General features: G+C 44.1%; 2 protein-coding genes across 28 annotated transcripts in view; one reads left to right on the plus strand and one right to left on the minus strand.

Annotated features, from left to right (window-relative positions):
• RBFOX2 (RNA binding fox-1 homolog 2) overlaps positions 1 to 27,977 on the plus strand; it is a 359,885-nt gene that overhangs the window by 127,995 nt on the left and 203,913 nt on the right. The window lies entirely within an intron of this gene.
• Positions 12,167 to 27,977, minus strand: part of LOC116268664 (apolipoprotein L6-like) — a 39,337-nt gene continuing 23,526 nt past the window's right edge. For 2 of the 7 annotated variants that reach the window (XM_031656350.1, XM_031656343.1), the window contains one exon: positions 27,775 to 27,887. Coding sequence is in view for 4 of the 7 variants with exons in the window: in XM_031656346.1 (XP_031512206.1) it covers positions 27,743 to 27,887 (145 nt within the window). In the remaining 3 variants the exon portion in view is untranslated. The other 5 variants (XM_031656349.1, XM_031656348.1, XM_031656347.1 and 2 more) reach the window with 5 other exon arrangements.

The raw sequence follows: 27,977 nt of genomic DNA on the forward strand, positions 1-27,977 counted from the left end.
AAAAAAAAAAAAAAAAATATATATATATATATATATATATATATAAAATATATATAATATGTTATATATACTATACAATATAAGATATTATATTATATATTATATACAATATAATATATGTATTGTATAATATATAACATATATTATATATATATATGGTTTGCTTCCTCATTAACCTTATTAAAGCCTCTCATTTAGCCTCTCATTAGCTTCCTCATTAACCTTATCAAAGCCTCTCATTTACGCCCCTCCTGTGGACCCCAAACCACAAACCATGACTGCGGTACCCGGTTTATGATTCGCCGTTTGCTCAAACACACCGTTTAACGTTTTAACAAAACCTCAGGTTAATTTCAGGGGGAGAAAGGTAGGACTGGAAGCTCCATGAACCACAGCTCCTCCCACGCTGGAACCCCGCACACCGAGTCGGGGCTCTCCCGGATCACCCTCTGGTGGTCACCGCACTACCTGGGTGGGGGAGGCGCGGGGTTCCCGAGAGGGCTCCGGCCGGCGGAAGTGGCGCCCACAGGTACAGACAGGACGCAGGGGTCCCGCTGCCCGCCCCGCCCGGCTCTGCACAGAAGAGGACTGAGGCCCGGCTGCGCCCGGCGACTCGGTCCGCAGGTTCCGCAGCCGATGGCTGGTTCCAGGAGGTTTCAACTAGCCTTCTTCCCCACTTCGGGAAGCCAGGCGCAGTCCACTCACCATTCCTCTGCTTCCCGGGTGTCCTGGCGTCAGCTAGGGATGTCCCAATACCCGCAGGTCACAGGGTGGCAGAGGCTGCTGCAGAGCCACCGGGGCCTCCCAGAGTCAAGAAGTAGCAGCGGAGACTAACAGGAAGAGCCTTCTGTGGCGAAAGCGAGACAAAGCGCCCGCCAGCCAGAGCCCGGAAGCCGCCCTCTCCTTTCCGGCGGCGCGCCTGATTGAAGGGTCCCCACCCCAGCGCGCCTGATTGTACGGGGCTTCAGGCCCCGCCCCCTCAGGCCCTGAGTGACAGGAGATTGCTATCTTACGTGAGGCTGGATGAGGCCAGAATGATCGTTTTGGCCTAGCAGTTTGTAGGGGGTGCGTCCTTCCTGCGCTGGGATCTGACCATGCAAGGAGGACATTCGCATTTAACCTTGTATACAAGGTTATAGCTATTTGTGCATTTTATATATAATTATATATTATATATATTATATATAATTTTATATATATATAATTTATATATATATATATAATTGTAAGCAATGTAATGACAATTCTGTAACTGCCCAGTGGGTTCACCTTGCCCGCTACCTAGACAGATCCAATTTCTCAAGACGGAGAAATAGCAGTAGAGAAAGAGTAATTCACGCAAGAGTCGGCTGTGCGGGAGACCGGAGTATTTTATTATTTTATTTTATTTTATTTTATTTTTCTGAAACGGAGTCTTGCTCTGTCGCCCAGGCTGGAGTGCAGCCTCGGGGTTTTATGATTATTCAAATCAGTCTCCCTGAGCATTTGGGGATACGAGTATTTAGCAAGTTTATTTTGCCAAGGTTGGGGATACTTGTGCATGACACAGCCTCAGGATGTCCTGATGACAGTTGCCCAAGGTGGTCAGAGCACAGCTTGGTTTTGCTGGAGATAAATGCTCGGTGCCGCAAAGTGAAACCAGCACTCAAGCGAAAGTTTTCTCAGCAACGCAATTTACTTCTGCGGAAGCCTGCTGCTCGCATCCATCACAATCGCAAGAGCACACTGAACAAAGGAAAGCAGAGGTTTTTATTCCTAACGCAATCCCTACCTCTGGCATGGGCTGGGGCCAGACCTCAAGATCTAAACTGACCCGTTTGGCTATTTGTGAATATTTTCCCAAATAAGGAAGGGGAAAGGGGGATGTGAGTTACAACGGTGGGAAGTGTGGTTTCGAAGGGAGAAATGGGTGCAGAGCAGGTAACCAAGGGAACAGATGTGAGTTATTGATTAGAACTGACTGGAAGGTTGTTTACAGTAACCAAGGGCAAGCAGGCATGGAGAACAAGAAAGTTGAGTTCCAGAACAAAAAACAAGAACGTTAACATGCCAAACCCTGGAAGCGAAACTGACTGTATCTGACAGTTTTAAACATTTTAGGGAGACAGAAGACATCAATCAACATATGTAAGAGGAACATTGGTTTGATCCGGTACAACCTGAAGCAAAAGTGGGTCAACTCGAAGCCAGGAGGGGGCTTCCAGGTCACAGATAGGTGAGAGACGAAAGGTTGCATTCTTCCGAGTTTCTGATGAGCCTTTCCAAAGGAGGCAATAAGATATGCATTCTTCTCAGTGAGCAGGGGATGACTTTGAATACAATGGGAGGCAGGTTTGCCCTAAGCAGTTCCCAGATTGACTTTTCCCTTTATCTTAGTGATTTGGGGGTCCCAAAATATTTTCCTTTCCAATTTCCCCCTTTTGTTTTAAAAATATTTTGGAGAAAGCATTTTAGAAGAAAATCAGTCTCTGGTGCCAGGTTTTGTCTGATTTCTCATGGAGTAGCTGGGATTACAGGCGCGCGACACCACACCTGGCTATATTTTTTTTGGTAGAAACAGGGGTCTCCCTCGTTTGCCCAGGCTGCTCTCTGGTGCCCAACGCGGGGCTCCCCGTTATCTCTACAAATAATCCAGTGAAGGAACACTAGAGCGTGGAAAGCGGAGGACGACCGACAAAGGACTTCTGAGTAGGTTTTCACTTCAAGCTCTAGGCTAAGTAGGGCGCTCGGAGAATTCCAGGGAAACCTGGGGAAAATATGGGTCAGGCTGAGAGTAAGTTCGCTAATTACTTAAGCTTTGTGCAGCAGTTACTGCGCCGCGAAGGGGTAATTGTGAGTACCCAAAATCTCACATCTTTGTTCCATCTGGTGGACAAGTATTCTCCTTGGTTCCCGGAATATGGAACCATGAATGTAAAAGATTGGGATAAGGTCGGATCAGACTTAAAACCAGCACAAGAGGGCCGCGGTATTCCCGTCTCTGCTTGGTCTGTGTGGTCTGCAATTAAAACGGCACTGGAGCCCTTCCACACTGAGGAGAAGGAGGAGTTTCAGGATGATATAGGGAAGTTGAATAATCAGGAGTCTAATTATCAGCAAAGTGAACCATGACAGTCTAGTTTTAAAAAGGGCGAGAAACCGGAAGGTATGTATGCTAATCTCCAAAAATTTATAAAAGAAACAGTGCCACCTACCGCGCCTTTAGGGGAAGGTCTGGAATGGCCACCCCCAGGTCAGCCTTGGGGATTTTTGGAAGGGGAGCCTGAGAGGCGCCTTGGGGCTCCCATTGTTGCAGGCGCCGCCAGTAACTATGGCAAAGGGAAACTTCTGGCTTCTCCAACAGCCAATTAGGATGAGGGAATGATCCAGGCCTGCCCACCTGTTAATTATGGTAGAGGAATGCTACGAGCCGGTCCAAATACAAATGATGGCACGGGGACAATCCAGGCATCCATTCGCCAGGCACAAGAAATGGGGGATTTGAATGCTTGGCAGTTTCTGGTAATTATTTTGCCAGCTAAGGAGCTCAGAGAACTTGCTCAAGCATGCTGGGAGCCATTTCCTTTTAAAATATTAAAAGACTTAAAGCAAGCAATTGGACAATATGGGCCAAATTCTCCTTACGTTCATTCCTTGTTACAATGTGTGGCTTATAACAGACGTTGAATACCTACGGATTGGCACTAGCCCGATCCACCCTGTCCCCCTCTGAATTTCTCCAATTTAAAACCTGGTGGACGGATGAAGCAACAAATCAGGCACGCAGAAATGCTCAAGCCCAACATCCCGTTAATATCACATCTGATCAACTGCTTGGAATCGGACAGGCATGGGGTACTCTAAATTAACAGATGGTAATGGGTGATGAGGCTGTTGATCAGCTCAGAACTATATGCCCAAGACCCTGGGAAAAAATTCACGACCCTGCTACTGCTTATTCTTCTTTTCACACAGTTCAACAGTGTCCAGGGGAGCCTTATCCAGATTCTATCGCCTGTTTGCAGGATGCGGCTCAAAAGGCTATTTCCGATTCTCATGCCAAGAAAGTGATCGTTCAGCTGCTTGCTCATGAAAATGCTAATACAGAATGTCGGGCAGCAATTAGATCTGTTAAGGGAAAGGCAGATCTAAATGAGGAAAAAACTTTTTTTTTTTTTTTTTTTTTTTTTTTTCTTGAGACGGCGTCTCACGCTGTCGCCCAGGCTGGAGTGCAGTGGCGCGATCTCGGCTCACTGCAAGCTCCGCCTCCCAGGTTCACGCCATTCTCCTGCCTCAGCCTCCTGAGTAGCTGGGACTACAGGCGCCCACCACCGCGCCCGGCTAATTTTTTGTATTTTTAGTAGAGACGGGGTTTCACTGTGGTCTCGATCTCCTGACCTTGTGATCCGCCCGCCTCGGCCTCCCAAAGTGCTGGGATTACAGGCGTGAGCCACCGCGCCCGGCAATGAGGAAAAAACTTTAAGTGAATACATTAAAGCCTGCGATGGCATTGGGGGACACTTATATAAGGCCAGCCTCCTTATATAAGGCCAGGGGGAGAGAGGAGGATCCTATTACTCCCCATATCGTGGGGGGTGCCTCACCCCCCTGCGATGTGGATCCTAACAGCAAGGGGGAGAGAGGGGGTTGCTATTACTCCCCATTACGATGTGGATCGAAATAATTACTCCCCCCTGCAATGTGTATCCATTATTAGCAGTCTCTTTTGTTCAGGATATTAGGAACAATTTCACAGGTTGTGTGTACACAGCCTGCAATAGGAGAACGAACACCATCCTCTGCACCTCCGGATATTAGGAAGCGTATCACACAATGGGTGTACACTTTTTGGGAGATTTGGGGTAATGTGGTCCTGTGTTTCCCTGAATATTCGGAGACATATCACAGGGCGGCTGTACACCCACTACTCTCTTGGCAGGAACATCATACTTTACCTACTGGAAACTAGGAGCAATATCACAGACTGGGTGTCAAGCCGCTGTCATATTAGAAGTAATATCATGCTCTCCCCCACAAGTTATGAGGAACAATATCACAGGGAGGTGTGTACCTTCTCCGGTAGTGGCAGTAGTATCATCATCTCTTCCTTTAGATGATGGGAACAGTATCACAGGGTGGGTGTACGCCCCATGTATTTTTGGAAGCAATGTCATTCTCTCTTCCTCTAGGTTTTACGATTCATATCACAGGCGGGGTGTACACCCCTTGTTATATTGGATGGAATCTCATCCTCTTTCAACCTGTATCTTTAGAACAATATCCCATGGGGACTGTATATCTCTTCAATATTGGTAGTAATACCATCTTATCCTTTCCTGGATATCAGAAACAATATCACAGAAGAGGTGTACACCCCTTGCAATATGGGTAGTAATATCACCTCTCCCCTGTGGTTATTAAGGACAAAATCCCAGGGTGGCTATACGGTTCCTACTTTATTGGGAGTAGTATCATCCACTCACCCCCTGGATATCAGGAACCATATCACAGAAGAGGTGTCCACCCCCTTCGATATTGTCAGCAATGTCATCTTCTCGCCTAGATATTAGGAACGATACCCCGGGGTTGGGGGCCGTGTACACCCACTGTGATATCGCAAGTAAAATCAGCCTCTTTCCCCCTGGATATTAGGAACTGTATCACAGGTGTGTGTGCACCTTCTGGGATATTGGGAGTACTGTCAGCCTTCACCCCGCTGCGTATTAGGAACAATATACGTGAGGCAGGGTGGTTACATCCCCTGCGATATTGAGAGTAATATTCTTCCCTTGTCCCTGTACAGTAGGAACTGTATCACAGGGGTCTGTACAACTTCTGCGATATTGGGATTAATGTTATCCTCTCCCCCACTGAATGTCAAAACTAATATCACAGAAGGGTGTACACCCCCTGCGATATGGCCAGTAATATCATCATCTCTACCTTCGGATACTAGGAACAACATCACAAAGGGTGTGTACACTCCCCTGCGGTATTGGGCATAATGTTATCCTCTCTTCCCCTGGATATTAGGAACGATATCCCTCGTGGTGGGAGGTGGAGTACATTAAGAACAATATCAGCCGGGCGCGGTGGCTCACGCCTGTAATCCCAGCACTTTGGGAGGCCGAGGCGGGCGGATCACAAGGTCAGGAGATCGAGACTACGGTGAAACCCCGTCTCTACTAAAAATACAAAAAATTAGCTGGGCGCGGTGGCGGGCGCCTGTAGTCCCAGCTACTCAGGAGGCTGAGGCAGGAGAATGGCGTGAACCCGGGAGACGGAGCTTGCAGTGAGCCGAGATCGCGCCACTGCACTCCAGCCTGGGCGACAGCGTGAGACTCCGTCTCAAAAAAAAAAAAAAAAAAAAAAAGAACAATATCACTGGGTGGGTGTACATCCCCTATTGGGTGTAGTATCATCCTCTCTTCCCTAGGATATTAAGAACAGTATCACAGGAGGGGTGTACAGCCACAGCCCTTGCGTTATTGGGAGTCATAGCATCTTCTCCCCCTCTCGATAGAAGGAACAATATCCCAGGGTGGGTGTACATCCCCTGCGATATTGGGCGTGATGTCATCGTCTCCCAATGTGGATATTGGGCATAGTATCACAGGGGGGTGTACACCTTCTTCGATATTGGGAGTAATATCATCCTCTGCCCTCAGGATTGTAGGCAAAATATCGAAGGGGTTTTACAACTCGTGCGCTATGGGCAGTAATATCATCCTCTCCCCACCTCAATGTTAGGAAGTATATCACAGGCGACTGTGTTACTCCCAATATCGCAGAGAGTGAACAACCCTTCTGCGATATTGTTGCTAATATCCGGAGGGGGAGAGGATGATACTACTTTCAAAATCGCAGGCTGTGTACACCCACCCTGTGGTACTGTTCCTAAAATCCAGGAAAGGAGAGGACAGTATTACTTTCCATAGAGTAGGAGCTGTACACCCACTCTCAGATTTTGTTCCTAATATCAAGGTGTGGAGAGCATAATATCATTCCCAATATGGCAGGGGGTGTACATCCCCCCCTGAGATATTGTTCTTGCCATTCAAAACAGGAGAGGATAACATGACTCCAGATATCGAAGAAAGTATAAACCCCCATGTGATATTCTTTCTCATATCCTGAAAGGAAGAAGAGGATATTAATCCCCATATCGCAGGAGGTGTACACCCACTCTGATCTTTTTCCAAATATGCAGAGGGGGAAGAGGATAATCCTATTCCCAGTATCGCAGCAAGGGTTGTACACCCTCGTGTGAGATGGTCCTTCATACTATTCCAAGGCGGAGGAGATTATACGACTACATATATGGCAGAAAGTGTACACCCCCCAGGGATATTGTTCCCATGATCCTGGAGGGAAGAGGATGATATTACTTTAAAGATCACAGAAGGTGTACACGCCCCCAGTGATCTAGTTTCTAATTTTGACGTGGGAGAGGAGGATATGACACCCCATATCGTAGGGAGTAGAAACACTCTTGGGATACTGCTCTTAATATTCAGGGAGGAAGAGGATGATATGACTCCCAATAAGGACGGGTGTACACCCTCAGAGGGTTCATAATTTCCAGATGGGGAGATGATATTACTCACAACACTATAAACAGGCTGTGAGTCCACCATGGACCGTAATAGCCAGGAGGGGAGATGGGGTGGCTATGACTCCCCACATCGTGGGAGTACACCCCCTGCAGTACAAGGAATAATATTATCTTCTCTTCCTTTACCCCTTGAGAACAATATCACATGGCGGGGGGTACACCCCCTGCACTATTGGGAGTAATATCATTCTCTCTTATTCTGGATAGTAGGAAAAATATCACAGGCGGGATGGACAACCCCTGTGATATTGAGAGTAATATCATCCTCTCCCAACGTGGATATTAGGAACCATATCACAGGGGGCATGTACACTTCTTCGATATTAGTAGCGACATCATCCTCTCCTCCCTGGGTATAAGAAACAATGTGACAGGCGGGGTGGACACCCCCCGCGACTTGGGGAGTACTATCCCTCCCTGGATATTAGGATCCACGGTGGACACACAACGTGTTTACGATTTTGTGAGTAATATCATCTCCCCCTCTAGACATTACGAACAGTATCCAAGACGGGTGTACACCCTCTGCAATATAGGAAGGAATATCATCATCCTCTCCCCCCCCGGATATTAGGAACAATATCAAAGGAGTGTTTATAACCTCTGCGATATTGGGAGTAATATCATCCTCTCCCACGTGGAAATTAGGAACAGTATCACTGGTGGTGTATACACCCCCTGCCATTTCGAAAGTAGTATCATCCTCTTCCCTCCCGGATCATGGGAACAACATCACTGGGGGGTGTACACTTTCTGCGATATTGGGAGTAACATCGTCTTCTCTGCCTTGGAATATTAAGGACAATATTGCGCGGGGGCGTGTACATCTTCTGCAATATTGGGAATAATATTATCCTCTCTTCCCCTGCATATGAGGAAAGATATCACAGAGTGGGTGTTCACCTCCTGCAATAGGGGGATTAATACCATCTTCTCCCCTTCCGAATATCAGGAAGAGTATCACATGGGGATGTACACCGTCTGTGATACTGGGAGTAATATCAAACTCTTGGCCTTGGAATATTAAGAAGAATATCACAGGATGGATGTACACCCTCTGCCATATTGGGAGTAATATCAGCCTGTGCCCTCCATGGATATGAGGAACAATATCCCAGGCTGTGTGTACGCTTCCTGCTGTACGGAGTGTAATATCACCCTCTCCCTTCCAGGATATTAATAACAATATCACAGGGCCGGTGAACACAGCCTGCGAATTATTATCATCGTCTCCCCCTCCGGATACTAGGAACAATATCACAGAAGAGCTGCACACTCCCTGCGATATTGGGAGTCATAGAATAGGCTTCTTCCGGGAATATTAGGAGTGATATCACCAGGTGGCTGCCCATTCATTGCTATGTTGTTAGTCATGTCATACTCTACCCCCTGGATATTAGGATCAATGTCACAGGGTGAGTGTACACCGACGGCGATATTAAAACTAAAATCATGCTCTCCATCCCTGGATATTAGGAACAACGTCACAGGTAGGTGTAATGACATTATTAATTATTAAACATCAATGATCGATTTTAATAATTATCAATGATAATATTAATTAATAGTATGACATCATTAATTATTGATAATATTTTAAAGCTATGATTATGATTAATAATATTAATGTCATTTAACAATATTAGTTCTTAATATTAATTATTATTTTATTACTAACATCACTTAGTATTGATTTAAGTAACAATAATTGCTGATATCATTATTTTATTATTAATAGTGATATTACTATTAATACTAATCATTAACATTTTTAACCAGTATTAATTTTTACTATCTTCATTGTGATTATTAATATCGATTATTACTATTAATTTTTATATTTATTAATATTAATAATTAATAGACTTGTTCCTGATATCCGGGGGGAGAGGATGATGTGACTCCCAATATCGCTGAAAGTGTACACCCCTGTATGTTCTTATTCCTAGTAGCCAGGGGGTAGAGGATGACATTCTTGAAACTATCACAGTGGGTGTACATCCCTTCGGTCGTCTGGTTCCTTATATCCTGGGTGGGAGAGGATGATGTGACTTCCAATATCGCAGGGGGCATAGACCTCCCCCGTGATATGTTTCCTAATATCCAGGGGGTGAGAGGATGATATTAGTCTCAATATCATCCTCTTTCGCAGGAGGTGTACACTCCCTAGTGATATTGTTCCTAATATCCAGGGACAGAGAGGATGATATCACTCCCAATAGAGCAGGGGGTGTACACCCCTTCTGTGACATTGTTCCTCATAGCCAGTGGGGGAGAGGAAGATATTACCCCCAATATCGCAGGGGGTATACACCCCCTTGTGATATTGTTCCTTATATCCTGGGAGGGAGACGATGATACTGGTGGCAATATCGCAGGGGGTGTACACACCCACTGTGATATTGTTCCGAATATCCAGAGGGGGAGAAAATGGTATGACTCCCAATATCGCAGGGGGTGTACATCCTCCTGTGATATTGTTTCTTACATTCAGGGGGAGAGGATGATATTACTCCCAATATCGCAGGGATTGTACACACCACCTGCGATATTGTTCCTAATATCCCGAAGGGGAGAGCATAATCTTACTCTCAATACTGCAGGGGGTGTGCACCTCCTTTGTAATATTGTTCTTAATATCCATGATGGGAGAGGATGATATTACTCCCAAGACTGCAAGAAGTGTTCACTGGGGTTTCACCGAAGCAAATCTCACCATGGGAACTTGTACTACCTTGAGCATTCAGACACTGCTTGCTCGTGTGTTATCAGCTCGTTTTTATTTTTAAAAGATGGGATCTCACTCTGTTACCCAGGCTGGAATGTACCAGGCTCGAATTCCTGGGCTCAAACGCTCCTCCTGCCTCAGTCTCCCCAGTAGCTGGAACTACAGAGGAGTGCCACCACACCCTCCATCAACTCTTCATTGTTGCTGTAGGCCACGTGGCTCCACCTTCACTTCCTCCCACCTCAAACACTTGACCCCTCTGTCTGTAATGCAGTGCACTGTGTAGTAAGAGGGAGTCTTTACCTCCTTAATTTATTAGAATCCTCGGACATGGGCTGTCTCTAAGCTGCTGTTCTAAAAATGAGCCAACAATGGCCTGGGCCTATGGACCCATGGGGTTGTTTATTTCTTCACTACAGATTCACATCTGTTAGCTCAAAAGCCCACTGCTACCAAATTCAAATTTGTACACATCCAGTTATTGTAAAAAATAGTCCCAACAATTAAACTGTTAGCCATTTAGAGCTTGCCTGCTTTGCATGCCCTGTGAAACCTCACAGGACAAGTGTTATCTATGGATGAGCTGGAGCCTCAAAATTCTAAGGCCCTCAAGCTGCTGCCACCCTTGGGAGCTCTCTGACCCGAGACCCTGTGAGACACCACTAGACAAGTAAGCCCCTCTTCCCTCCCCTTCTCCTCCCGAGTTCCCTTCCACTCCTCACTTCCCCTTCTAGCCATAAACCTCTACAGAACAAATACTCAAAGTCATTTAACAAAATCCAAATAAAAACTTCCATTAAGCTAGAAATATGAGCAATAATTATCACATCAAAGCCAACTCTCAGAAACCAACAGCAAAATCATACTTTGTTAAAAATAAAATCAGATCAAATTTAAGAATTTTTAAGGTGATTGTGCATGCAAAAGAATAATTTGTGAACATGGTAAGAAGCAGCCCAGCAGTTACAGTGCAGCTTACAAAGCAAGAATGAGGAGGCACCTTCACCTCTGTCTTGCAAACAGAGCTGCACAAGCTTATTTGTATCAGCTTCATGTTTCCAGGTTGGCAAGGAAGAAAAGCTTAATTTTTATTTGTGGGTAGAGCCAGCATTTGAGGGGAAATCAGGATCAATTTAGTTTCAGTTACATGGCCATAGCTAGTCGGTTCAGGGCCTCTTTCCCTCCCTTCCTTCCTTCCTTCTTTCTTCCTTCCTTCCTTCCTTCCTTCCTTCCTTCCTTCCTTCCTTCCTTCCTTCCTTCCTTCCTTCTTTCTTTCTTTCTCTCTTTCTCTCTTCCTTTCTTTCTTCTTTCTTTCGACAGGGTATCATACTCCAGGCTGGAGTGCAATGGCGCGATCTCAGCTCACTGCAACCTCTGCCTCCAGGGTTCCAGTGATTCTCATGCCTCAGCCTCCTGAGTATGTGGGATTACAGGCTCACACCACCACACAAGGCTAATTCTTTTGTACTTTTTGTAGAGAAGGGGTTTCACCATGTTGGCCAAGTGATCCACCCGCCTCGGCCTCCAGAAGTGCTGGGATTACAGGCCTGAGCCACCACACCTGGCCATCTATTTTCTTGTTTCTTTTTAACAATTGCCCAATTTGGGTCATTCTCTCAGTCGGACTCAGAGTGTGACCCACTGCTTAGCGCTACACTCAGTTTCCACATGACTTGGTCTCCATGCTGTCTGAAGATCATGAAGCCGAGTTTCAGTAGGTTTTTTCTTTTTTTGACAATTCCAATTGAAGCAGTTTTTGTTGCTCCATCCTCCTGAGATCACGTGATGAGTCAGTGGCTGCTGACAAGCATTGAAGACTCCTGAGAGAAGCAACAGATAGGAAATGTTATCATAGGACTAATGAGAGGATAATGCCAAGAGTTTGGAAAGTACCCCGAAACTAGGGTCCCCAAGAGCCAAGATTTAATCTCTTGATTTAACTAGATCAGTTGATGATGTTTTCCACATCTGCTGGAGAACCTGGACCTGGCCTCTTATATCTCTAAAGATCCAAGATTTGGGCATCTATTCCTGTCGTATTCACATAGAAATAGCATTTGTTTTTTCTTCTTCTGGTGCGGCAGTTTCAATCCAATGAGTTTTCCTGGTTTGCAGCTTGGATGTCTCTGGTGATATCATCAGGTTTCTGGTGAACTTTCTGTGTGGCCAACACAGCCTCAGGCACCGAGGTTGTCCAGGTATAACCTGTTGTAACTATTTCTCTGAAGTCTCTATCAAGTCATCCAGCTCCCATTCGCAAGGCTGTAAGGCTAAGAACAACTCCGGTGTAATGGGTTCAACAGTGTGAATTAAAAGTTATCAGACACCTACGCTTGAGTCTATTTTTATGAATCTCTTGAAATTTCGTGTCATAGCGATTTGCAAGTGCTTTCAGGAAAGCATCAGAGTAAATGATAACCGCCTGCTGGGTGACAAAAAAAAATTAAAATGGCCATGGTTAATGATCTCATGAGAGTTCATTTGAATTTTCATAAGAAAATTTAGTTATTCATGTGGTATATGACATTTTAAGATAACAACTGGAATTATAGCTGATAACATTATCCCAGGACATATCAGATTTCTAGAAATTTCATACAATTTCTGGAACACTTACATTAATAACATATCTATACAAACATAACATGATACTATGTAACAAATAGCACCCTTCCTTATTTGATAACATAAAACATAAAAGTATAAAATACCAGGAGAAAATGTAAGACATTTTTATAATGTAAAAAATAAATGACAAGGGAAGTTAAATGGCAAATGACTGACTGAAGAATATATTTGCAGTACATGTGACAGACCACGGGTTAATATGCAAGAGTGTCTACAAATTAAGAAAAAAGTATAGGCAGACAGAAAGAAAATGGACCACAGATCTGAAAAGGTGTGAGGTATGGTAGGGCAAGGCCAGGCTTGCTGCACTGAAACCTTAAGTGGGTGCGATGGTACAGTAAGTAGTGGAATGTGGTGGGATGTACCTGTGATATAGAAGCATTCCCTTACATGTCACAGGAATGAATCTTTTTTTTTTTTGAGACAGAGTCTTGCTCTGTCACTCAGGCTGGAGTGCAGTAATGTGATCTTGTCTCACTGCACCCTCCGCCTCCCGGGTTCAGGTGATTCTCCTGCTTTAGCCACACCACCACACTTGACTAATATTTTTATATTTTTGGTAGAGATGGGGTTTCACCATGTTGGTCAGGCTGGTCGTGAACTCTTGAGCTCAAGAGATCCACCCCCCTCAGCCTCCCAAAGTGCTGGGATGACAGGTGTGAGCCACCACTCCCAGCCCAAGAATGAATCTTGAATGCCAATCAACCCTTGACCCCAAACTAAAATACTGTAAAAGCCACAAGTTCTGGCTTGCTCTTATCGCCTCTGAAATAATGCATTCCTCACTCCATGGGGGCTGCCGAGAGCACCATACTTCAGGCAACCTCCTCAGGAAACCAAGAGAGATAGGCAAGCTACATCCCCTTCCTGGCATCCTTGATTTTGCCAAGTACAAATGCAGGCAATGACATCAAATGTTTCACCTCTCAGATGGCAAAAATGCAAATGATTGAGTACCTCGAATTTTGATGACAGTGTACTGCAAAAGGTCTGTCCACACACTACTGGTAGAAATAAGAATCTGGCAATATCTATAGACATTTTGAATGTGAATACTCTGTCAGCAGAATGGCAACTGGATTAGCTTGAGAAACTAAAGACTAACACATCTATGTCCTTTTCAGCCCAATTAGACAGAATCGAGTCATTTTACCTTAGGGACTGCACTAAGAGTAGCAGTTACAGGATTTATTGCTAATAACTTACAGGGCTCCAAATGACAATGCTTACAAATCTATAGATTCTTGAAGGGAAAGGAGCACTGTACAGCTAACATTAAAGTCACGATGTGTGCAGGGCACGGTGGTGCACGCTTGTAATCCCAGCACTTTGGGGGGCTGAGGTGGGAGGATTGCTTGAGACCAGGAGTTCGAGACCAGTCTGAGCAACACAATGAGATTCCCATCGCTACAAAAAATTTAAAAATTAACTAGGCCTGGGCTGGGTGCAGTGGCTTACGCCTGTAATTCCAGCATTTTAGGAGGCTGAGGCAGGTGGATCACCTGAGGTCAGGAGTTTGAGACCAGCCTGGCCAACGTGGTGAAACCCCATCTCTACTAAAAATACCAAAAATTAGCTGGGTGTGGTGGTGCGCACCTGTAATCACAGCTACTCGGGAGGCTGAGGCAGGAGAATTGCTTGAACCCAGGAGGCAGAGGTTGCCGTGAGCTGAGATCATGCCATTGCACTCCAGCTTGGGTGACAGAGCAAGACTCTGTCCCGCGAAACAAACAAACAACAACAACAAAAACTAGGTGTGGTGGCACACACCTGTAGTCCTGGCTACCCAGGAGGCTGAGGTGGGAGGACACTTAAACCTAAGAGTTGGAGGCTTCAATGAGATATGATCAAGCCACTGGACTCCACTGTGCAACAGAGACAGAAAAGAAGAAGAAGAAAGAAGAAGAGGAAGAGGAAGAGGAGGAAGAGGAAGAGGAAGAAGAAGAAGAAAGAAGAAGGAGAAGAAGAAGGAAGAAGAATAAGAGGGAGAAGAGGGAGAAGGAGAAGGAGAAGAAGAAAGAAGAAGAAGGAGAAGAAGAAGAAGAAGAAAAAGAAGAAGAAGAAGAAGAAGAGGAAGAAGAAGAAGAAGAGGAAGAGGAAGAGGAAGAGGAAGAAGAGGAAGAAGAGGAAGAAGAGGAAGAAGAGGAAGAAGAAGAAGAAGAAGAAGAAGAAGAAGAAGAAGAAGAAGAAGAAGAAGAAGAAGGAGAAGAAGAAGAAGAAGAAGGGGAAGGAAGAGAATCACAGCTATGGCCGAATCACAGCTAGTCATGGCAAAATGCACTTCCTCTTTCAGAACCCTTTACAGAACCCTTGGCAGGTGCACAGAGCACCACACAACCAAGGGGCCCAAAAGAGAGTCTCGGCTGGGGTTTTTTATGTTTCACGGGTCACATACAGAAATTCCTGTTACATAACTAGCTTCTGCAGCACATCTCTCTGGGGGTCTCACCAGGAGCAAATCAGTCTCACTGTTATCAATAAACAATGCTGACAAGTTGGTACAAACCACGCCAAACTCCTTCTTGGCCTCCTGCCTACAAAGCGACACTATTCATCGGCTTTCCTGCCTTGGCCATCATCCGTGCCAGGCAGGAAGTTTAGTACAACCACTCAGTTTCATTCTAGGCGTGCTGCAATTCACGCTCAGAGCACAGGAACTAAACAAGGAAGAGATGTGTTTATTGGGTTTTTGGGCAAAAGGAGGAAAGATAAATGCAACTGATTTATCCATTCCCACAGTTCCGCATCCCTCACTCCAAACGCAGAACTCACATCCCGGGCCTGCCCCCTCAGGATGGAGCTCTCGGGGTCATGAATTGGCTCTCAGGCCTCTATTTTTGCTAGTGTGGCTTGTTTTAACAGTTGACGACGTCATAGGCTCCAGGTTGGGGTACAAGCATCCTATAAATAAACCAGTGCGTTCCACAGACCCCCAGCCCCAGGCCAGCTCTTCTGCTGGTCATCTGCTACCTATCACACACGCACACTCTGTTTATATCTACCAGACACAGACCTGCCGAGGCTGTTCCATCAGGACAGAGGAATGGTGGATATCTTTTATACTTTGCCCATCATAATTACCTTCCTGGAAGTGTGGCTGCACCTCCTTTGCGGAGGAGAGTGCATGACTCAGTTGGCCTATTCCATGACTGCAGAGGATTGCAGAGGTTCGCAAACCATTTGGGCCTAGCCACTTGGTAATTGAACTGTTTGGTAACCTAGGGACCAAACCATTTGGTAACCAAACCATTTGGTGACCTAGGGAAGCTGTAAAAAAAATTGCTGAAACACTAAGGGTCTCAGACACTAACTGGAGAACCTCTGCCATGCTGGTTGCTTTGGGCAGAGCCATTCCCAGGACTTCTGCGGGAGAAATAGGTAGGAAAGATGGATTCCCTTCCCTCTGGGCCTGTTAGTTTAAGGACAAGGTAAATCTAGATCTCTGATGGCCATCTTTTCCATGATGTACAAAGGTCATTCCTAGGAAAGGAACCCACGCGGACGAAAGCAGACCTGAGAGAGACAGGAGTCCTAGGCCAGGCGCGGTGGCTCACAACTGTAATCCTAGCACTTTGGGAGGCCAAGGGGGGCGGATCACTTGAGGTCAGGAGTTTGAGACCTGTCTGATTTTGTAAAAATACAAAATCAGCCAGATGTGGTGGCACTTGCCCGTAATCTCAGCTACTTGGGATGCCGAGGCAGGAATCACCTGAACCTGGGAGGTGGAGTTGCAATGAGCTGAGACTGAACCACTGCCCTTCAGCCTGGGCAACACAGTGAGACTCTGTCTCAAAAAAAAAAAAAAGTCCTAGTATGTAGTTAAGCACCTGCAATCAACCTTACCTGAAGCAGGGCCATCGCTGGACTTTTCATTATATGACCTAATTCATTCCTGAACCAATCAGCAATCCTAGCTGCTAACAAAAGGGGACCCAAACTAGCTTAATCAGAAAAGCAAGGTATTACCAAATACTAGGTATCTCAAAAGCTCTCTAGGAGAGAAGGAAAAATGGCCTGTATACAATTTGTGTCCATAAGCAACACCCCCAGAAACAGCACCCAAAATCACACTGAAAAGTGGTTTTAGTGGGAAGCATTGCTAGGCACAGACAGCTCTGACTTCAGCACCATTGTCACCAACGCGACCAATGCTGGACACACGACTATAGCCTCTTATGCTGTTGGCTCTGGAAACAGGATGTAACTGCTGCCATTATCCCCAGAATAGATTCTGGAGCGAGCTCATGATTTGAAGTCTAATATGGGTACAACTGTTTGGCTGCATCTCTGCATCAAGAGAGGCTGGGAATGAATATCTGATTTCTGTAGTCAGAGGCTATCGCCACGTCCCACCAAGAGCTATAGAGCAGGGAGCGCCCCCAAATGGAGGCAAAGTGTTTACTGGGCAAAAAGAATCACCAAAGTCTACAAAGCCTTTGACTATCCAACGTCAGCGAGTGCACACGCGCGCACACACACACACACTTAAATAAACAAAACGAAGTAACAGAAAATAATATTTATAAACCCCTTTTAGCCCACATACACACAAAAATACTCTTTTCAAAACGGGATCAGGACACATCAGTTACTGCATCCAGCTCCAAATCAGCTTCCAGTTCCATCCCAGGGCAGATCACCCATGTCTTCATTCTAGCGTCTTGGAGGCTGAGAAAGTGAGTTTACCGATCGAGTGTTGGGTGGCTGTGATGGTTTACAAATGTCCACCAGAGTCCACGGCAGTTTCTCTCCTCCTCTCCTTCTCTCTCTCTCTGTCATTCCTTCTCTCTTTCTCTCTCTCATTCCTTCTCTTTCTCTCTTTCCTTCTCTCTCATTCCTTCTCTCTTTCTCTCTGTCATTCCTTCTCTCCTTCTCTCTCATTCCTTCTCTCCTTCTCTCTCATTCCTTCTCGCCTTCTCTCTCTCCCTCATTCCTTCTCTCTCTCATTCCTTCTCTCTTTCTCTCTGTCATTCCTTCTCTCCTCTTTCTCTCATTCTTTCTCTCCTCCTCTCTCACATTCCTTCTCTCTCTTTCTCTCTGTCATTCTTTCTTCTCTCTCTCTCATTCCTTCTCTCCTTCTTTCTCTCATTCCTTCTCTCCTTCTCTGTCTCTAATTCCTTCTCTTTCTGTCATTCCTTCTCTCCTTTTTCTCTCATTTCTTCTCTCTCTCACTCCTTCTCTCCTCTCTTTCTCATTCCTTCTCTCCTCTCTCTCTCATCCTTTCTCTCTCTCTCTCTTATTCTTTCTCTTCTTCTCTCTCTCATCACTTCTCTCTGTCTCTCTCATTCCTTCTTCTCTCTTTTGCTCATCCCTTCTCCAATCTGCATATAAGTGGACCTAAACAGTTTAAACTCATGTTGTTCAAGGCTCAACTGTAATTTTACGTGTAGAAAATCCAAAATAATGTATGGGTAATTCATTAGATTATAATAAATTTAGTGAGGTCCCTGGATACGAGGTCAATATACAGAAATGCTATTTCTTCATACTAAGAGACAAACAATAATAAAGTAAAATAAATAATTTATGACATTAGAACACATCAAATACCTAAGAATATATCCAGCAAACAATTTTCAAGACACTCAAACTACAAGGCATTGTTAAAATAACTGAAAGACCTAAATAATTGGAGAGATACTATGAATCAAAAAATTCAATTTTGTCAGGAATTCAATTATTTTCAAACTGATCTATAGATTCAATAAAATAGTAGCAGATATTTTTATTAGAACATTGACAAGTTGATTCAATTTTAAAATTTATATGGAAATAAAAATGACCTAGAGTAACAGAAGAAATCTTGGTGAAGAACAAGTTGGAAAATTTACATTACAGGATCTAAAAGAGTCATTGTAAATCCACAGTAATTAAGAGTATGGTATTGCACAAGGCCAGACAAATAGACCAACAGAACAACACAGAGAATCCAGAAACAAACTCAGCGCGAGCTGAGATCGCGCCACTGCACTCCACTGTAAGTTCTGTTGGTCTATTTGTCTAACCTTGTGTTTGTACCATCACCTCATTTACAACAAAGGCACCCTGCAATGCAGTAGAAGAATGGTCTTTGCCACAAATAGTGATGATCAATTAGATATTCATATGCGAAAAAAGTGGATTTTTTTTGAGATAAGGTCTTGCTCTGTCTCCCAGGCTGGAGTGCAGTGGCATGATCTTGGCTCACTGTAACCTCCACCTCCCAGGTTCAAGTGATTCTCATGCCTCAGCCTCCTGAGTAGCTGGGATTATAGACACATGCCACCACACCTGGCTAATTTTTGTATTTTTAATAGAGATGGCGTTTCACCATGTTGACCAGCTGATCTTGAACTCCTGGCTTCATGTCATCCACCCACCTCAGCCTCCCAAAGTGTTGGGATTATAGGCATGAGCCACTGTGCCCTGCCAAAGAAAGTGAATCTTGATTCCTTCCTCACATCACACATAAAAATCAATTCCTGACGATGAAAGATTTAAAGGTTAAAAAAATAAAATAAAATCTGTAGAAAAAAATCAAAGGAGGATATGTGCACTATCAAGGGATACACAAATATTCTATACAGCATTAAAAGAACTGATGGAAGAAAACATTTATAACTCGGACTTCACTAACATGAAGAAATGTTGTACATTAAAATATACCAGTAAGAGCACACCCATGTTTATAGCAACGTTATTTACAATAGTCAAAAGGAGGAAGCAATCTAAGTGTCAGTGTGATAGAGACGCAGGAGATGGCCAAATGCCGAGGCAGATAGGGAAGGGTTCCTGGAGAAACTCCGACCCACCCCAGGTTACACTAGACGTAATCACCAAATGTTTACACCAGACCTTTTGTGCAGATAAGGGAACCTGCACAGGCGGCATACCCACAGCAGACCGGGGGGCCACATGCCCGGGGGGAATGGGGTGGAGCTACTGGAAATTCACACCTTATGCAGGGGAGGAGCCTGACCTTCAGTTTGTGTCTGGTGGCCCTGGTATTCAATTTGTGAAATGGAAATCTGCTTGCAGAGCCCCTCTCTTTGCTGAGAGCTTTCCTGTCACTGAATAAATTCTGCCCTCCTCACCCTTCAATGTGTCTGCGTGCATAATTTTTCTTGGTCGTGAGACAAAAACCTGGATTTAGCTGAACTAAGGAGCAAAAAGCCTGAGTCAAATGGATGAGTAGATAAACAAACTGTGGTACAACAAAGATTGGTGCAAAAGTAATTGCAGTTTTCATTTAATTTTTAACTTTTAATTGCAAAAACCACAATTACCTTTGCACCAACCTAATATATACATCCAATATTAGTTAGCCTTGAGAAAGAAGGACATTCTGACACATGTTACAACATGGATGACCTTTGAAGACGTTATGCTAAGTGAAATAAGCCAGGCTAGGCACAGTGGCTCATGCCTGTAATCCCAGTACTTTGGGAGGCTGAGGCGGGTGGATCACTTAAGGTAAGAAGTTTGAGACCAGCCTGGCCAACATGGCGAAACCCCATCTCTACTAAAAATAGAGATGGGGTGTGGTGGCATGGACCTGTAATCCCAGCTACTCAGGAGGCTGAGGAGTATTGCTTGAACCCAGGAGACAGAGGTTGGAGTGAACCAAGATCATGGCATTGCACTCCAGCCTGGGTGGCAGAGTGAGACTCTGTCTCAAAAAAAAAAAAAAAAGAAATCAATCACAAAACAAATACTGTATAATTGTACTCATATGTGATATTTAGAGTAATCAAATTCGTAGGAACAGAAAGTAGAATGATGATTGCCAGTGTATAAGGGAAGAGGGAGTGAGGTGCTATTGTTTAATAGGTAGAGAGTTTCAGTTTTGCAAGATGAAAAAAGTTCTGGAGATAGATGGTAGGGATGGTTGCACAACAATGTGAATGTACCTAATGCCACTGAACTGTACACTTCATAATGGTTAAAATGGTAAATTTTATATTATATATATAGTACCAAAAATTTTAAAATACATATACCAGTTAGAGGGTATATATCAGTAAGAGACTATCAGTTTAGAGACCACCTTGAAATTGTTAGTGCCTCAAGCCACAGCCTGAGAGAAGATATTTGTGATAAATATATCTGACAAAAGACTTAAATGTAAAAAAAAAAGAAAGTCTTCAATCAATAAGAAAAATAACAGAATAAAAATGGGCAAAAAGGCTTGGACAGGTATTTCACAAAAAAAGAGATTAAAGGGGTCAATAAGCACATGGATACTCAATATCATATGTCATCAAAGAGGCCGGGTGCGGTGGCTCACACCTGTAATCTCAGCACTTTGGGAGGCCGAGGTGGATGGATCACGAGGTCAGGAGATCAAAACCATCCTGGCTAACATGGTGAAACCCCGTCTCTACTAAAAATACAAAAAACTAGCCAGGCATGGTGGCCGGTGCCTGTAGTCCCAGCTACTAGGGATGCTGAGGCAGGAGAATCCTTGAACCCAGGAGGCAGAGGTTGCAGTGAGCTGAGATCGCACCACTGCACTCCAATCTGGATGACAAGAGCTAAACTCCGTCTCAAAAACAAGCAAACGAACAGACATATGTCATCAAAGGAACATACATTCAAATCACAATCACAAAGATATCACTACTTGCTCAGCAAACTGGCTAAAATTTTTTAGTGACGATACCAATAGATGGTGAGGATGTGGAACAACTGGAACTCTAACCATTACTGGTGGGAATAAAAATAGATACAATCACTTCAGATGTGTTTATTAAAGCTAAAATATGTGCACTCTACAAACTGTGGTTCTACTACTTGCCATATGTCCAAGAGAAGTGAGTATATAAACCTACCAAAACATACTGTATTAATCTGTTCTAATGCTGCTAATGAAGACATACCTGATACTAGGTAATTTATAAAGGAAAGAGGTTTAATGGACTCACAGTTCCACATGACTGGGGAGGCCTCACAATCATGGTGGAAGATGAAGAAAGAGCAAAAGGGCTTCTTACATGGCAGCAGGCAAGAGAGCATGTGCAGGGGAATTCCCACTTATAAAGCCATCAGATCTCATGAGACTTCCTCACTACCACAAGAACGGTATGGGGGAAACTGCCTCTATGAGCCAATTACCTCCCACCGGGTCCCTCCCACGACGTGGGGATTATTACAGTTGAAGTTGAGATTTGGGTGGGGACACAGAACCAAACCATATCACGTACATTAACAAAGATGTACAGAACAGCTTTATTTATAATAGTCTCAAGCATGTTTATCACCATTAGAATGAAGAAATACATTTTGGTATATAACGGAATTTCACTGCAGTAAAAAATAACTAAAGCTACACATAACCACACAGATGAATTTCACAGATATATCTTTGAGTACAAAAGAGGATATACTGTATGATTTTATTTATATGAATTTCAAGGACAAGGAAGACTAATCATGGTGACAAATCAGAAGAGTTGGATGTGGCAGGCAGAATATCAGTTTCCCAGAATGTCCCATCTTAATCCTTAGAAACTATAAATATGCTCTGTTACCTGGCAAGAGGGACTTTGCAGATGTAATTAAAGTCACTAATCAGTTGATGTTAAAAGAGAGAGATTATCGGAATGGGACTAATCTAATCATATGGGCCCTTAGAAGCAGAGAACATTCCCTGGCTGAAGGTAGACAGATGTGGCAGAAGAGGAAGTCAGAAGACTCAAAGTGTGGCAAGGACTTGAGTCACTGTTCTGGAAATCATGAGAAGTAGTGAGTTCTACCAATGACATGAAGGCACCTAGAAGCAGTTTCTCCCTTGGGAGTATCCAGACAATAGCCCAGGCCATTCAACACTGACTTTGGCCCTATCAGAAGCTAAGACAAGGTTGGGCACAATGACTCATTCCTGTGATCCCACCACTTTGGGAGGCCAAGAGAGAGGGATTGCTTGAGCCTAGGAGTTCAAAAAGAGCCTGGGCAATGTGGTGAGACCCCCATCTCAAAAAACAAAAAAGGCCAAGATAAGATTGGGAACCCAGTCAAGTTTTACCTAGACTTCTCACCTACAGAACTGTGAGGCAATAAATGTGTGTTGTTTTAAGCCACTACATTTGTGGTAATTCATTGCAGCATCCATAGAAAACATATACAGTGAGTATGGACTGGATGGGAATAAAAGTGAGGTCTCTGGAGAGCTAGAAACATTCCGTATCTTCATCAAGTGGTAGTTACGTGGTGGATAAGTATGTAAACATTAATTAAACTGTATACTTCATATTTTAAAACCTAATTTAAAATAGAAAGTGAGCAAGCAATTGATCATCCTTATATTGTTAAGTTACAGCTCTATTGCAGTATGCTCATAGAATGCAGCCTCTATAATTACTTCTTAAAAAATCTTATTGGGATTTTCTTTGTAGACTAGTGCTTGATATATTTTTACAAATGATCCCAAAGCATTTGAAAGAAACTTATTCCCTGCTTTTTAGGAGAAAAAATATGGGTGTAAATTAAGATTTTAAATTGTGTTATATAGGAGGAAACACTAATTTTGCTTTTTCTTGTTTCTATGTGGTGGAACTTTCATGAGAGCAAAGCTCCCAGCCTCCTGCAGGGTGGGGGCAAAATGTATCTGTTAATCTTTGAAGGAGTGGAGCCATGCATAGCTCAGTCCTTTTTTCTTCTCAACTTTCCTTAGGATCTACCTACCCACGGGAGAGCACGTATTTTGTTCTGTTCCTTTAAGCTGCAGGTGTCAGAGAGACAAGCCCTGTTGGAGAGGCACGCAGTTGTCCAGGGTGCCTGCTCCAGAGATGGAAAATCTGTCCAGCGGTGGGGTGAAATATTCATAAGCCCACATGGCTCAGAGAGAAGGAACCTCATTCTCTAACAGCTTCACCAGTAATTAAGGCGCTATTTCTATCTCCATCTGCCTAATTCTTGTGTCTATTTCTGGGTTGTTGCATGGGGCCAGAAACGTTGTACAAAGAGTGCAATTTAAGGGGCAAAATAATACCCAGAGATTGTGTTGCTCGAGCCTAAATTCCGGCCTTTGGCTTTGGGTTACAAAAGTCATGTGGGGTCAGGGACTTGCCACGCACAGAGCTGGGTGGCTTTATTCTCAAGAGTGGCAGCTGAAAATAGAGTCAGGGTTTTTTTGTTTGTTTGTTTGCTTTACCGGAATAGCTCCTAGTTGATGTTAACTTCTGTGGCCTTAACAAACAGGTGCAGTTGAGAGAATGAATCAATTACAGGAACGAAAAATTCTGTTTACAAATCTTTTAGGTATTGGTTGCTGAGGCTGGGGAACTTTTTTTCCTCCTTTTACAGAGTTTCTCAGCTCGCCACTTTTATTCTATTCTATTCTATTCTATTTGTTTTATTTTATTTTGAGATGGAGTCTTGCTCTGTTGCCCAGGTTGGAGTACAGTGGCACAATCTCGGCTCACTGCAAACTCCACCTACCAGGTTCACACCATTCTCCTGCCTCAGCCACCCAAGTAGCTGGGACCACAGGCACCCACCACCACACCCAGATAATTTTTTGTATTTTTAGTAGAAATGGGGTTTCACTGTGTTAGCCAGGATGGTCTCGATCTCCTGACCTAGTGATCCGCCCACCTCGGCCTCCCAAAGTGCTGGGATTATAGGCGTGAGCCATCGCGCCCGGCTTCGGCATCTTTCAACTGCAACATAGGTTGTGTTTCACGTTTGTTGTAGGGAACTACTGTGGACAAGAACCAGCTTTAAATTGTTAGTGCCTCTTAAATGAGGAGGTGAAAAACTTGTATACTGAAAACTACACAATGTTGCTAAAAGAAATTAAAGAGGACATCAATAAATGGAAAGACATCCTGTGTTCATGGATTGGAAGACAATATTGTTTAGATGTTAATACTACCCAAAGAAATCAACAGATTCATTGTAAGCCCTATCAAAATCCCAACAACATTTTTTGCAGAAGTAGAAAAATTCATCCTAAAATTTATATGGACTCTTAAGGGACTCTGAATAGCCATAACAATATTGAAAAAGAACAAAACAGGAGGGCTTGGCCAGGCGTGGTGGCTCACACCTGTAATCCCAGCACTTTGGGAAGCTGAGGCAGGTGGATCACTTGTGGTCAGGAGTTCAAGACCAGCCTGGCCAACATGGTGAAACCCCATCTCTACTAAAAATACAAAAATTAGCCAGGCGTGGTGGGGAACGCCTGTAATCCCAGCTACTCGGGAGGCTGAGACAGGAGATCACTTGAATCTGGGAGACGAAAGTTGCAGTGAGGCGAGATTGTGGCACTGCACTCCAACCTGGGTGACAGAGTGAGGCTCCATTTCAAAAAAAAAAAAGGAAAAAACACCTGGGGTAAACTAAAGCATTGAACTGTAGAAAATACTGCAGAGGCCTCAAAAATAGTCAAACTCTGTAAAATATTTGAAGAGATTTATTCTGGGCCAAATATGAGTGACCATGGCCTGTGACACAGCCCTCAGGAGATCCTGAGAACTTGTGCCCAAGGTGGTAGGGGTGAAGCTTGGTTTTATACATTTTAGGGAGACATGAGACATCAGTCAAATACATTTAAGATATATATTGGTCCAGTCCGGAAAGTTGGTGTAGGATATAATAAATTCCTCTTCAAAAGTTTTAGCCTCGGCCGGGCGCGGTGGCTCAAGCCTGTAATCCCAGCACTTTGGGAGGCCAAGACGGGTGGATCATGAGGTCAGGAGATCAAGACCATCCTGGCTAACATGGTGAAACCTCGTCTCTACTAAAAAAAATACAAAAAACTAGCTGGGCGAGGTGGCGGGCACCTGTAGTCCCAGCTACTCGGGAGGCTGAGGCAGGAGAATGGCTTAAACCCGGGAGGCGGAGCCTGCAGTGAGCTGAGATCCGGCCACTGCACTCCAGCCTGGGCGACAGAGCAAGACTCCGTCTCAAAAAAAAAAAAAAAAAAAAGTTTTAGCCTCTTAACTTCCTTTAAAATTCAAGAGGGAGAAAATTGTTAAGTACAATGAGTTCTGAGATCCTCTCCAAAGAACCAATGTATCAGTATGTTCAGCTCCCCTGTTCTTTGTTCTCTATTTTAAAGTTTAACTTCCTCATTCTTTATGTCTCCTTGCCCCTACTTTCAATAAACAACCCCTTCCTAGCCTCTATCACCTGCTCTGTCCTTAGTCACCTGCTCTGTCCTTAGTCATCCTTAGTCACCTGCTCTGTAAGCATCCTTCCTGCTGAAAATACTTACCCCACCACTCTGGCTCTTACCCTTGCTCTCCTTAAAACAGTCAATTGGAATTAGCTTAGACTGTGTGGTCCAACCCTAGCCAATAGGGGAAAGACACAGCAGTAGGGACTAGCCTCTTTAGACATAAGACTCCTTTTCCTTCCCTTGTCCAGTGTGCTCTCGCCATTGCTCCATCTGCGAGATGCACCCTTCCATAGAAGTAAATTGCCTTGCTGAGAAAACTTTTGCCTGAGTGCTATTTTCACTTGGCGGCACGGAGCATTTACTTCCAACACTGGGACCACTTGTTGGGGAGGTGGGTGCTTCCAGTTTATAGGGTTATAGGTAGATTTAAAAATTTTCTGATTGGCAATTGTTTGAAAGAATTATTAACAATAGGGCCAGGCCCAGTGACTCAGGCCTGTAATCCCAGCACTTTGGGAGGCTGAGGCGGACGGATCATGAGGTCAGGAGTTCGAGACCAGCATGACCAACATAGTGAAACCCCGTCTCTACTAAAAATACAAAAAGAAAAATTAACCAAGTGTGGTGATGGGTACCTGCAGACCCAGCTACTCAGGAGGCTGAGGCGGGAGAACTGCTTGAACCCAGGAGGCAGAGGTTTCAGTGAGCTGAGATCATGCCATTGCACTCCAGCCCAGCCCAGGCAACAGTGTGAGACTCTGTCTCAGAAAAAAAAAAAAAAAAAAGAAGTTGTGGAGAACAAAGCTTTATCTTGCAGATGAAGTCCCCAGATAGCAGACGTAAGTTCTGTATTGATGTGAAATACTGATTGGCTTTTCCTGATTTCCAAAAGAGAGGAGGGTATACTGAGGCATGTCCGAACTCCCGCTTCCCATCATGGCCTGAACTATTCTTTCAGGTTAAATGTAGAGGGCTCTGACCTGGAAGAAGAAGTCCATTCAGATGGTTGTTGGGGTGGGGGGCTTTGAATTTTATTTTGGTTTACAAAGGTCTCTCTCTGACCTTCTGCCACTGCCTCCTTCCCTTCCAAAGCAAAGAGAGGGGCTTTCTTTGAAATTATCTTGTTTGATTAAGGGAAATTCTGTCCAGAAGGAATGCAATCGCTTTGGACCTCCCTCCCTGGAATCTACATCAACTAGAGAAGATTAACTCATATTGCAGGAGAGGAGAACAATGAAAAGCCACTCAAGACATCAACCTAGACAGACTTTTTGCCTATTTTTTCAACTACAGTAAGAACAGCAAAACAAAAAGTTACAGATCTGTAGGCAAATGAGAAAATTGGAAATTAGAAAGAAAACTCAGTGGGTTGCAGAAACATATGTTATAATGCATATTTTGTAATACAGCCTTGAGAAATGGTCCCCAGCAGGTAGTCTAATGACAATATTCTAATGACATAAAGCAAGTATTTCAACCCCCAAAGCAAGAAAAACACAGGAAGGAAATTCTATGCCAAAATACCAACAGTTGTCACTCTTAATTGTGCATTATTTCTTCCTATGTTTTAGTTTCCTGAATTAAAAAAACAAAACAAAACTTCTCTATGCACTACTTTCAAAATAGCAGCTAAAGCATAGAAAATTAAAAAAATTGTTAAGATAGGTGAGCTGGGCAGCTAGGAGAACTCCTACAGGTTCTGAAGTCCTGAAGAAGCTTCAAGGATTTGAGACTTGGGGGCAGGCAGAGAGGCTCTCTCCTTCCCGCTGGAATGTGGTTGAGCAGGTTCCAGTGACACCCTTTTTTGTGCAGACCCAGGATCCCAGCCAGGATTACTGCCAGGGTCGGGGAGGAAGAGAACAGAGAGAGGCAACAAGAGGGTGAGTTGATATGGAAAAGAGAACACAAAATACATTTCTCCCAGG

The sequence above is a fragment of the Papio anubis genome, chromosome 16 (genome assembly GCF_008728515.1).
Source record: "Papio anubis isolate 15944 chromosome 16, Panubis1.0, whole genome shotgun sequence".
Lineage (NCBI taxonomy): Eukaryota > Metazoa > Chordata > Mammalia > Primates > Cercopithecidae > Papio > Papio anubis.